Here is a 13,671-nt window from a genome sequence, read left to right as displayed (position 1 = left end):
TGTAAGATGTCTTGTTACTAAAATGTCATTGGGGTTAATGGTGGAACAGTGGGGTGGAAATGATAGTTTTCTACTGATGATAGGTACCATACGAGAGTATCGTAACACAAAGGAGTGAGTCTGAACCCAACTCTAAATAACTGATTGTGTCTCTTTAAGATCCCACTCTATGTAAGTTTACTTACTAAAGCCTATTGCATCTGATTGTTACTTTGTACACTTAGTCAGCATGGAAACAATAGGAGCTACATAATAACTGCTATATACCTTCCAATATTAAATGTATCATTTAAACTTCTGTTATTGTAAGACATCTGTTAGTCTGCATATGCAGACTAGTGATCTAAATGGTGTTTCAGTTCAAAACACTGGATATCTATCTAGCATAGAATAAATAACCTATTTTTAGTTAAGTGACTTAATAGTTTGTCATTCACCCATCAGCATGATCTAGTTCCTATCAAGTTAGAGGAAGTTCTAGTTTCAGCACTAATCACAGAACAGGCCTCTCTACCTCTGTTCATCCTGACTGGAGTTCAGACAAGTCTAGAGCCAGATTTAAAAAATGACAGGAAAGGGGAAGTTTAGCTGTGTGTGCAATACTGATAGATGAGACTTCCTTTATTCATTAGTTTGCTCATGGCATTCATGGTTTGGGTAGTACTAAAATGGTTACCTTCCCTTAATTTAAGTACATGTAACTAGGGCATGCTGTTCTGTCGATAGGTCAAACTTACTGCACAAAGCAGGAGCTTCTTGCATTCCTCCATTCCCCCCTGCCCCCTACATACATGCCAGGGGCTCTGTTGCTGCTTTTTCTCCACCCAACACAGTAGGTTTTGAAGCAGGAAGGAAGGAATCAATCTCTCTCCCTCTCACTGATCTGCCCCATAGGTGTCCTTAGGGGAACCATGTAAGAACAATTACACCTACCTCCATATAACACTGTCCTTGGGAGCCAAAAAATCCTACCACATATTAGTGAAACTGCGTTATATCAAACTTGCTTTGATCTGCCAGAGTGCACAGCCCTGCCCCCCCGGAGCACTGCTTTACCATGTTATATCAGAATTGGTGTTATAGCAGGTCACTGTATATCGGGGTAAGGAAAGACCATAGTGATGGATATTATGCTGGAAGGGGATTGTGCTGATAGATTGAAGTGGTCAATGGCAATTTCAGAGCAAGTGCTAAAGCCATGGCTGGGAAGGTCAGATGTTACCCCATCAATAGTGGACTTAATTTGAGGTGGCAGTTGATAGAAGCTACCCTGGATAGACAACTGCTAAATTGAGGGTGAGGTGTCAAACTCAGGCTCTGCCCCTCAAAAAAGTGTTTTAAATTTACACAATACTAACATTCCTTAAGAATGTTTAGTCTAATTTAAAACAAGGGAAGAATGGGGAATGGATTGGAGAACAGATGGCTGATTTAAACTGTATTAAGGAGGGATCTGAAGACAACTAGGCAGTAGTATGAATAAACATCCAGAGCAAACAAGAATAGGGCAAGAAGGAGGCCATAAAAAGGACAAAAATCTTGTACTTCATGTAGCCTGTAAAGTGGAGAATGGGGGAGAGAAGATTTGTCAGCTGTATTTCAGATTTAACTTTCCCTCCTCTGTTATGAGGCAAAAAATACTTCAGGTAGTCCAAATGAGATGACTGCTGCATAAAGTATTAAGCAATGGTGATAGCAAGACAGTTGTATATCAATGATCTTAAAACAGCCCCAACTGGCAGGTCTTGGTAAAAGACTACATAGGAGGGAAGGAGAGCTAAGACCAGAATAACAGCAATTGCAACACTAGAAGACAATAAGGATAGAGTTCTATTGATACTGCTTACACCAGAATGAGCCTCTCACAACAGTCCTTTGAGGAAAGGAACAAAGATTAGGTGACTTGCCCAGCGTCAATCTGTCATGGAGAAGAGACTTGAATTTGGATCTCCTAGTGCCCACATTAGCATCCTCACCAGTAGAGCATTCTTCATTTCCAGTTGTCATCTTGGGCTAAATGGAAGAAGTTTGAGATGATAGACAGCCAAGAGCTGCAGCTTCCAGATTTAGGAAATGTGATCAGAGGTGATAAAGTCATGAAATGGATGAAGTCAGAGGAAGAGAACAAGGGATGCTAACCTTCTCCTCCACTTGTTCACAACACACAATGCTGTAGTAATAGTCAGCAAGGTAGGAGAAGCAAGCCTTGAAAGCAAAGAAATGAAAAAGCAGCAAGTTACAGCTTAAGAATAAAGAAAAATACCCCCTGTACTTGAGCAGGAAGAGGCCATTTGTGTTTCTTGGTCAGTGTGGATCCCCCTAACATGGGAGAGTCAAGGGGAAAGTCTAGATAGTATGTATCAGATAGAACCTGAACCCAAATTCTGATCTCATTTACACTAGTATTTGGCAAATCCATTTAAACCTGACTTGGACTGGTGCAAAAGATGAAATTGAAGCTCTAAATATCAGGGGAGAGCAAAGGCAAAATAAGGGACACTACTTGTGGAAAATCCACTGTACTTGTGTAGAGTATAGAAAATGAACTTGTATCTCCAAAACAGTGCATTTCTGTCACTGTAACCTTTTGCTCTTACCCTCAATGGAAAAAGTGAGGGACTATACAGTTTCATAGAAATGTAGAGATGGAAGGGACATCAAGAAGTCAAGTCCAAGCCTCTGCAGTGTCAGGACCAAATAAACCTATGACATCCATGACAGTTGTCCAAATTGTTTTTAAAACAAAACTAAAAAACCCTTCCAATTAGGGAATTCCACAACCTCCTGTGGAAACACATTCCAGAGCTTAACTAAACTTATCGATAGATATTAGGAAAATACTTTAATCTGCCGCAAGGAAGATCTAGGTTAAACTCATTACTTCTTGTCATACCTAAAAGGACATGGAAAACAATTGATCACAGTTCTCTTAATAGCTTTTAAGATCTTTACATACTTTAAGTCCTCCCTCGGTCGTCTTTTCTCAAGTAACATGCCCAGGTTTGTTTGTTTTGTTCTCCTCCCCTGGACTTTCTCCAATTTGTCCACATTTTTTTACAGGGTGGCAGCCAGAACCGGACACAGTTTGCATCTATGGATGTAAGAGCCAAGTCTCTTGACACATAAGTTGGGACTTTTTTAAAAATAGGAGGACTTATTGAGAGTCAGAGCACAGAAAAAAGTACACCTTTCTGTAGGCTATATACTACTCTAAGGAAGCCAGGAAATCTGAGGGAGCATACCATAATACTAAACAAGTGTAATATAGTTTAAGTGTTAATTAGTATTTACTTTAAAAGTCTGCACTGGGAGACTAAGTTGTAGTAGGTTTAGATGGTCATCAATTTCAATCCCTTCTGTCTGTTTTACCTGTTATTTACTTTAGGTGTTCCTGTGCCACTGAAAATGGTTTTTGCTTAAACCTAACACCTTCCATGGCTACCTATTTGGTCACTTCTGCTCATGCTAGAATTTGATAAAGATGTCAAACTAGTTACATTTTAGGATCCTGCTAGCCTTTGCTCCTATAATACAATACATTCCCATGTAAGCAAATGGGAGGGGAGGGTTGTATTATAAGGATCAAATAAGATGTATTACAAAAACTCACCTTATTTTCTCCATTTCTGCTTTTCACAACAGTCCCATTCTTTAATCCAAGATAGCAGATGCTTTTAATTTTGGGGGGGGGGGGGGGGAGGAGAAATCACTCCATTTACCCTAACCCCACAAGTGAGTTCCATTTCATCACAAACCATTTTTTAATCAGGGAGAATTTCTTCAAGTTTACATGCCTGTAATCACATTTAATGCTGCCCAATAGAATCTCAAGTGTACTGTCATTTCAGATTATTTTTATGCCTTTTCCTTCAGCATTGAATGGGAAGTGTTAATAGTGGAAAGGATACAGTTGTAACTTAGAGTATGGACTTATTGACAATGGCAGTGCCATTGTACTTCCAACTGGCAAGTGTGCTACCATATTCAAGAAGTCAAAGTCTAAATAAATGCATATAAATTTAAAATACAGGCCCATTCCAAGGACAACTACTTTTCTCTATATCTAGGATATGGAAGCTTGTCTCAAACTTTAAGCATGAACTAAACTACAGAGACTTCATGGAGGGGAAATGCTTTAATCAAGGCCACATTTAACTCCATGAGTTTCAGGTGAAAGCTGAACGAAGTCCAATTTTAAAAAGTGAAAAAGGAAATCTTAACAAGCAGAAGCTTAACTGCTAAAGTCTGGTACGCATAAAAAAGTTAGTTTTAACAGGCTTCTTTTTAGATCGTAGGAATCCATCGGCTGCTTGTCTATCTCTGTAAAACGAAGAAAATTTCAGTGTTTGACATTATACATAAGAGGCTCACTTACAATAGTGTACACAATTAACAGCTTTGTTTTCCTGTCTGAAAACACTAGTAGTCCCCCTTCTACTGAGTACAACTAGCAATCACTGAGTTTCTGAAAGAAGTATTTAAAAAGTTACTCTTGTTCATTTTAGAAACATTAAGCCAGTTTGCCATTGCAGTGAGGTACGCTTCATGTTTGTTTTTTACCTGCATAAGCAGCAGTTTCTCAATCTTGTTCTGGATCTGTTCATAAACTTCATTAAACAGCTCCTCCTTTGATTTTGTTCCATCCAATTGAACTTAAAAATATTTTTAAAAGTTACAATTGAGACATTTCTGAATGAAGACAAAAACATCCTGATAACATCCTAGAATTACAATCCTATCAAATCTCTAGTTTTTTTTTTTTTTTTAAAACATAGGCCAGGAACTAGACCAATCCCAAAGAAGTTTAACTGCCTTACATACATCACAAGTAGCACTGGTTCAAATCTACTCACTGAATTAAGTTATTTAAATTGTACCCCCTCTCCCAGAGCAGACAGTAGAAACAAACTTCCCTATACACTAGTCTTGAGCTTCCACCATCCAATATACTTACCCACATCCACTTCGAAATCCTCCATTATTTTCTTATGTTTAACATACATGGGCCAGACATGGCCATCAAATAATCCAGGAGGATCTGGTACAGTGTAGTTCCTTGAACTAGAGATTATAAAGACAGTGGTACATAAGTATTTCTTGTTACAAGGTAAGAAGTCTAGATACAGTGCAATCTCTTTACCCACCACCAAATCAAAACTAGTTATCTTGATGTAAATTCTCTGAATTTTTGTCAAAGTTGATATGTTATGTATCGGCTGCAAAAAAGATTGAAGACAAAACAGAATAATGAAGTGTGATATGACAGGTATGGCAGGTTGCAGAAATGACAGATTAAGATTCTCAGAACTCTATATCAACTGACCTTACTTACACGATATTTGTTCATATCAAGAATTGCTGTAGCTTTTGGACATCATGCATTAAATTATGGCATGAAACAGAAGAGAAACTTTCATGTTTTGAACTTCAAAAGTGGCTAGTCCCTAGCAAAGGTAGGCCAAAAATAGCTGTTTTCACCAGTGGAGCATAACCTGCTTTCAGGAAGGGGTAAGCTCCACTAGTGCAAAGAGTGCTTTACCTTCTTACAGGAGTTTTGCACCAATACTGCCATACCAGTGGCTGAAATCTGGACAAATCCCACATGTAAACAAGGCCCAAAAGCTTAGTTTCTCGTAAAGGAGTGAAGGGAAAAGATAGCGGAGTACTAACTGGCAATTTTACCATTAAAGAAAACTCTTCTCATATAGGCGATTCTTAAATCCTGAAGACTCAATAATGAAGACAATGTCAAGAGATTGTCTGGAAAGCCATATCCCAAACAATTCAGACCTCACAGGTTCTTTTGCATCTCTCATCCTTTGAGCTTTGGGGCCCATTTCAGTTATATATTGGCTTTTGATACCAGCTAGTATATTTCTAGAACTTTGCAGGAACTTCTCAGATACCATGGAGTACGCAATTAAATGACTAACCCAGTAAATCTAAGACTCTCTCAAGCATCCTCTACTGCTGCCTGAACCAAATAAAGCTTTATAAATAAAATGTAGTAATTACCAGATTACCTTACTGATTACTTCATTTAAGAAAAAACATCAAAGCCTACCTCCTCCTTTTCTTGCATTCTTCATATGGAATGGAAAGGAAGTACCGATGGTTGAATATCTCAATCAATGGTCTGAAAAAGAAATTCTCTAGTTTTTGTATATTTTACAGCTACTCTATTTGATCTGCATAAGAACTAAAGGTGCAACATTAGTAAGAGCATTAGTGGAGATTTTTACACCTTCCTATGATTTCTGATTGGCAATTGACAGCAGGATACCCAGTTGCATGGGCTGTCTGATGACGGTATGACAATTCCAATAATTTTAGGTGCCGCTTTAAAAAGTTAAGCATATAAATTGTACTTAGAACTGAGTGAATTTTTTCTAGACGTGGTTTATTAATAAAAACTGCAGTTTCAGTCAACCTGAAGCTATTTGCAACTTTAACAATAATATGCCAAAGAGTTTTGGCCAAAATCCTCCGTCCCAGGACTTAGATGCAATTCACAAAATGGTCAGAGCAAGACCGGGTGGTTCAGTGGCAAGGGCACTAGCCTAGGACTTGAGAGACCCAAGTGGCAAGTCATTTAGCTTCTCTGTGCCTCAGTTCCATCTATAAAATAGAACTAATACTTCCCTAGCTCACAGGCATCGTGACGAGAATTAGAAGCTGATGAAGAACACTGTGTAAGAGGTAGGTATGTTCAATACCTTTAGCTTAGTGGTTACGATTAATGTATTCATAATGACAATAAATTAGTCATTGAGGTAGGGAAAGTGAGAATTACCCTATAGTTTGGTGGTTGTGGGACACCAACATTCAAGACCCTGCTCCAATGACCATTTACAGGAAGTGGAACAGTTTCAACAGGAGAGACTGAGAAACCTGCCACCTGCATATCCTATAGCCTGAGGGTCAGGAACTCTCCTGCAATGTGGGAGACCAATGTTCAAATCCCTTCTCCACATCAGGTAGAGGGGAGAATTGAACCTTGCCTCCCACATCCCAGGGGGTTCCCTAATCACTTGACCAAAGTTTACAAGGGGGATCCACCTCCTCCTGGCCCATTTCATGAATCTAGCCCTTTAAAAATGCCCGAAACAATATGTTCTGGGACAAATAGGATGTTCTGTTTGACCCAATATGGATTTTTTAAAATTTGCCAACTATTTTGCAATTTTTAGATTTGTTTCAAACCAATTTTGTATTTTTCAGAATTACCAGCAAACAGAAAAATCAGTTATTTGCCCAACTCTAGTTTTAAGAATCAGTTTGACTTCCTGCAACTTTACCTAATAGAAAACAAAATACATATCAAGCCAGAATTACTAGTTATCAGACATATTGTAAGTCTTTAGTTACCTGTAAGTGTAAAGAAGAAAGCCTTCTACAATAAGAATATGGATTGTTTCATCTCTCTCTCCTGAATACTGTAATATTTTGGCATCCAAGGTGTTATTGATGCCATGTGAGCGTTCAAACTTAATTGGGTTTTTCATCCAAGCATTGATGGTACTCATCATAGCTTCCATATCCAAGGCACTAATAACTAAGACAAAAGCCCAGAAAAGTAATTAAGTGCTATGACTATCAGAAGAGTCACCAGAAGGAAAGCAACATGAATAGGAAAGAGAACAGATATCCTTTTAAGAGTTACAATTTCTACATGGATGGTTCAATAAGCAGGGCCTTACCATCATACTGTTTAAATCCATCTTCAACTTCTATGTCATCCTGGGGCTGAAACAGTGATAAAGAGAACAGCTTTAGTCTGACCGGCTACTGCAAAGCTCAACATTCATTTTAAAGCCAGATTAAAGACCTAAACTTCACTGGAAAACATCCCTTTGCATAAGAGTGTTAGGGGGCTTATTCCTTCACCTTCTCACTTCCCTGGTCCTTCTTGCATGAACAGAGAGCAACAATACCCAAAGTCCAAAGGTGCAAACAATTTGATGTTTATTGGGGTGAACTTCCAGCGAGCATGATTCGAGTTTCCTTCCTCAGTGTCCCCCTTCCCAGCTCTGACACCACAGAGCCTTGCCTATGTCCCTGTTCCCATTCCCCCCTCCCTTAGCGAAACATGATTCCAATTCCCCCATCCCCCCCTTACTTTCTGATTGACAGTAGACTATATAGTAAAACTTGAGTTCTGCTTAGCTATACCTTAACCAATCATTTTACTGAAATTTAACTAACCAATCCTAACATACTGTAACATGGTTCTTTAACCAATTATATCCCACCACCTTAATTGGTTTACACCCAACAAAATTAATTATATAGCAGACAGAAACAATCACAGAACCAGACAGAGATCATACAGACAAACAATAGGGAAGTGGAGACTACAGAGATAGAACAATACAGAAATGAGGATTTCACATCCCAGTTATTGATAAGTGAGTTCTTGCCAGACAGGATGCTATCAAACTAAGTTTCCTTTTACATCTTCTAGGCTTTTCCCTTTCCCTGGAGGTGATAGGAATACAATCCTGTCCTGTTATTCTTAACAGCCCAAAAGCATCTTATTTCAATGTGACTAGTTTGGAATGTGAGCCTGTGACCATACACTTCCCAGATTATGGCTGCCTTTGCTGCTTAGCCTAAGAACAAGGCCTCAGACTGTCACAGTAAGAGAAGGCCCTTACACCAGCAGACAGTGATTTTGAGGCTTTTATACCTCTATAACTAGCTAACTGATCAGAATACACCTAAATTCTTAAAGTACAGACCTTTACAGACAGGCCTGAATATCTATATCCTAACAGTGAGTGCCTTGACCCACCACAGGGTTCGTTTGTGGCAAGATAAGAAGCAGTAAGAAGACTGTGATAAAGCAGTTGGCTCCTTTATCTTCCCACTAACGCGGAGTGCTCCAGGAAAGTGGAAAGTCATCAGGACACTGCCCAGGAGCTTATCCACCAGCCACACAGCTGGCCCCAGCCCAGTCACCCTCTGCCAACAGCACAGGGTGCGCCAGTGACAAGCAACTTTGGCCATGAGCGGGAAGCGGAGCGGGGCACCCAGGAGTCCTGGGTCACCTCATGCACAGGTTCCCGCACAGGCCACTCACCTTGAAGAAGTCATCCTGATGCACCACGCTGCAGTTGGGCAGGGCCTGCATGAGCTTGTGAGTCAGCGTGGTCTTGCCGCCATTGGTGACCCTAGGGCAGGACAGGGACCGTTAGACGGCGCTGGGCTCTGCAGGCCACGGGCACCACCAACCCCAGCCCCGTGCGCTGACCTCGCCACCTCACTGGGGCAGCTGCAGCAGACCACAGGCGGGAGGAAGGCGTCACCAGGAGGCTCCCCATGAGCGTTCCCTCCCGCAGCCCCCTCCCGGCCACCCACCCAGCGATTTCCCTACACACCCCCGAACTCCCCCATCCCCCGGCTCTCACCCGCCGATGCCGACGATGATGCTCATGGTGCGGCAGCAAGCCGCCCGCGCTTCCCTTACAGCCTGTTCCTATGGGGGCAGAGGGAGAGGACAGGGGGTCCGGGAGCTGCCGCTCGTCCGAGCCGGGACCCGGTGGAGGAGAGAGAGGAGGAGGGAGGAAAAGAAGCAGAAGAAGGTGAGGGGGAAAAACAATCGTCAACTACAGAGCAGCGCCATGGTCCCGGGAGGAGGGAGCAGCTGGGCTCGTCGGTGCCGCACAGAAGCGCTCCGCAAAAGGGGCAAACAACCGCCGCGCCAAGAGTCCCTCACACTGCCACACGCCCATTGGGCAGCGGGCCCACTACAACACACCGCGCCTACTCAACCTATACCCAATCAGAGCACAGCACCGTCCAAGCTACACCACCCATTGGCTGGCGGGGCGCCAGCTTCCCCTAATGGTAACGCCGCACAGATCCCGCAGAGCCCACTGGCCTGGCCATCTCGCTCTTTGTCCAATCAGAGAGCGGAACCGCTTCGTTCACGCCTCCGTGAGTTAGAAGGGCACGCCTTGGTCCCCTCCCCTTCAGGCCACGCCCCCAAAAGGGCAGGGAGCCCTATCGGGTGGTGAAGTAACTTGCTTAAATCGTGTCCCGAGCTGGGATGGAGGGTCGGTGGCTGGGGGCAGCTGTGCGTCTGTGTAGAGGAGGATAACTGATTTGGGGACCCCACAATGCCAGCTTCATGGGGACTCTTCTGCCTTCCTTCTGGGTGTGTGTGAGGGGATCTTTGAGGGCTTGCCGAACAAGGACCCACTAGTTCCAGCCGCAGGAGGAACCTGGCTTCCTAGGCAGTGCCTGGGGGAGCTGTGAATAGGGTGACCAGATTTCTCGATTTCATAGGGATAATCCCAGTTTTCAGGGTTTTCTCTTATATAGGCACCTATTGCCCCCCTCCTGATTTTTCACACTTGCTATCTGGTCACCCTAGAGGGGAACCCCCAATCCCACCTGCATGGCAGAGCTAGGCAGAACTCACCCCACTATGTCCGCTGCTTGCCTCAAAGAATTACTATTAGTACTATTATTTTATTCCAGTAGCAACCAGTGTCCCTAGTCAGTGTTGGGTCTCGAGGGTTCTGAGTAGGGTACAAACAAATCAGAGAAGACCTTGCCTCTGACCTAAAGGGTTTACAATTTAAGGGACAGGTGGCAGGGTGAGGGAGAGATCCACCCAGCTTCCTAATACTAATGTTAGCTCTGACTATGGCCTGGGTCCATTCCTTTGTGTATCAGGTATAAAATGAGGATAGTATCCACCACCTCGTTGGCACTGGGGTATTGTGAAGATTAATCAGTTAATGTTCCTGCAAAACAAAAATTAAATCTTACTACCATCATTATCACTTGTTGCTAGAAACACAGAGAGCATAATTCCAAAATACGTTGTAAGGCTGAGCAGAAGCATAACCGAATTCCATAAGTCACCATGCCGTAAACATACTCCTCTTCCAATATTAAGGTACTGAGTTAATCAGTCTGTACAGCAGTCTGAACTTTCTGCAAGAGTCTTAAAAATTTATACTCAGACATGACTTTAAGAGAGCCACAAATGTATACTTTTAATAGTAGTGCACACATCTATCAGAGAATTCCATTGCAAAGATGCCAAGAACCATTCCTACACTACTATCCCAGCAAAACTCAAGTGATTGTTACTACTAAACAAATCAAGTTACCAATTCAATTCAACAGGAGGAGAAAATGGAACCCCTAATTCCCATCACAGATGCAAAACTGTATCATCAGATCAACAGTAACTCTTAAGTTACAACGCAAATAGAGCATACGTAAGCAAGAACAGAAGGAAGCCAGAAACTGCCCAAAACCCAAAGTTAGAAGGAAAAAAATGAACACTTGCACAAAATTAGAAAAATCCAATGGAAAGTATCAAAGCAAGAAATATTTATCTAGAAGTGTTGTAACTGAGGCTGGAACAACAGAAATAACGAGCACAGTAAAACTGTTTTTATTATTGGGCTTGAGGAAAACATGGTGCAGTTGCAGTTCTCAGTCAGACCATAAATTTAACAGACAGAGTTTTTGTTTGTCTGTTTTGATGCCAGAATGACACCTACTGTTTTCAAAATGTGCAACATGCTGACAAAGGTAAAAACAGCATAACACTTTCTACACCCTGGGATAACATTTGTGCTGATTTATGCCCGGTGAAACCAGTGAGGTTGTTAAATGAGCACTTAAGTACACTAGAAATATGACCAGGAAGCAGACATGGTTTAGAGTGCTTAGCTCCTATAGAATCATGGAGTTAGAAGGGACTACAAGGGTCATCTAGTCTAACCCCTTGCCAAAATGGGGATTACAGTCCTGAATCTTAAATAAATAAATAAATAAACCATTGAATAGGAGAGGATATAGAATGTGGACATTGGTGAGGTTCTGTGGCAGTTGTAGTTTGTCACTTGGATTCCAATAGTCAGTTCTTGGACTCTTGGGTTCTGGAAGCTGTGCAGGGAGGGGAGAGAGACTGTAGAAGGCAGGGGTTAACTTTAAGTTACACCCTCTTTTTAGTAGCTTTTTTGCTACTCCTGCAGCCCTCTCAATGTACTCATTTTGTACATTGTGGATGGGATTTTAAACAGCACTTGTGTGATTTAAGAGCACAAGTCGCATGGACTTTCAATTGGAAAGTCTTTGGGACTTTTACTTTTTGGATTTTCACTTTTGAAGTCTACACAGCTATGAAATAGCCCCACAGCCCAAGCCCCACAAGCCTGAGTTGGCTGGTATGGGCCAGCTGTGGGTTTTTCTTTGCTGTGTAGGCATACCCTTAATAGCCACACCACCATCTTTCCTTTCTTCACACTCCTATTTACATCTCTTGACTATGGTGGGGCACTGATACCATTCTGGTAGACCAAGTTACAGGTGCCTGAGCATAACTGAAGGCAGGATTTGATCCTCAGATTACTTGATTACATTATGCTTTTGATCATTAAGCTATAGCAAGGAAGGCTGGTTTTGTGGCCAACGCATAGGGCTAGATATCAGTCTATGTGAATTATTCTTGTGCTTCAGTTTGCCCATTTATACAGTGGGGTTAATGATACTTCCTTTTCTCACAGTGAGTTATGAGGCTTCATTTACCAGTGATTGTTTAATTCTCAGATACTATGGTGATCAGTACCACATAAATGCCTACAAATAACATAATAAGTAAGGGTAGCTCCTTAACTTAACCTAAAAAGGGTTCTAGTCCCATTTTAAATTGTGTAGAACAGGGATTGGCAACCTCTGGCACTGGTGAGGCCACATCTGGAGTATTGCATCCAGTTTTGGGCCCCCCACTACAGAAAGGATGTGGACAAACTGGAGAGAGTCTAGTGGAGGGCAACAAAAATGACTAGGGGGCTGGGACACATGACTTATGAGGAGAGGCTGAGGGAACTGGACTTATTTAGTCTGCAGAAGAGAAGAGTGAGGGGGGATTTGATAGCAGCCTTCAACTATCTGAAGGGGGGTTCCAAAGAGGATGGAGCTAGGCTGTTCTTAGTGGTGGCAGATGACAGAACAAGGAGCAATGGTCTCAAGTTGCAGGGGGGAGGTCTAGGTTGGATATTAGGAAACACTATTTCACTAGGAGGGTCGGGAAGCACTGGAAAGGGGTTACCTAGGGAGGTGGTGGAATCTCCATCCTTAGAGGTTTTTAAGGCCCGGCTTGACAAAGCCATATAAATCCCTATAAATATCAGTTCTGAGGCCCCTTTTTGGCCTGCTCCTATTTTAGGCCCCAATTCTGCAGATGACTGCAATGGGACTCAGCAGAGATGCAGGGATCTGCAGTCACAGAGCTCAGTACAGCACTTGGGCCATAGACTTCTTCATCGCCTTATAAAAGGCCAGCATCCAGACACCTGCACGGTCCACAGTCCCTCCGCTGTGCATTGGGGTATAATGGTAAGGACCTTAGGGTGGATGCTCATGAGCTAGGCTGCTAACATCTAGTGAAATCAATGGCATTTAGGGGCCTAACTGTTTTTGAGCATTTGATCCTTTGTGAGTATATGAAATGAGGTGGGAAATGATAATTAAGACAGATAAATAGTATTCAAAGCACCAAAGATAAAGTTAAGGCTTTGCATTCTATAATAACATACCATATAGAACACTGAAAACTAATCGGCAAATAAGATAGATACTGTGAAAAATGAATGACAGAACATTCAAAAAGAAAAAAAATCAGAAGTGTAAGAGGAAAGGGAT

General features: G+C 42.1%; 1 protein-coding gene across 1 annotated transcript; it reads right to left on the bottom strand.

Moving 5' to 3' along the window:
• Positions 1-4,120: 4,120 nt before the first annotated feature.
• Positions 4,121-9,753, bottom strand: LOC101941893 (nicotinamide riboside kinase 2-like). The gene is made up of 8 exons (XM_008165398.4): positions 9,411-9,753; positions 9,083-9,173; positions 7,701-7,746; positions 7,369-7,555; positions 6,065-6,136; positions 4,955-5,061; positions 4,561-4,652; positions 4,121-4,320 (listed from the first exon to the last, which is right to left on the bottom strand). The coding sequence occupies exons 1-8, from the start codon at positions 9,434-9,436 to the stop codon at positions 4,315-4,317; spliced, it is 627 nt and encodes a 208-aa protein (XP_008163620.1). The 5' UTR covers positions 9,437-9,753; the 3' UTR covers positions 4,121-4,314.
• Positions 9,754-13,671: the final 3,918 nt, after the last annotated feature.

This window comes from Chrysemys picta, chromosome 10 (genome assembly GCF_011386835.1).
Source record: "Chrysemys picta bellii isolate R12L10 chromosome 10, ASM1138683v2, whole genome shotgun sequence".
NCBI classification, from domain to species: Eukaryota; Metazoa; Chordata; order Testudines; family Emydidae; genus Chrysemys; species Chrysemys picta.
This window is presented reverse-complemented; position numbering and strand designations above follow the sequence as displayed.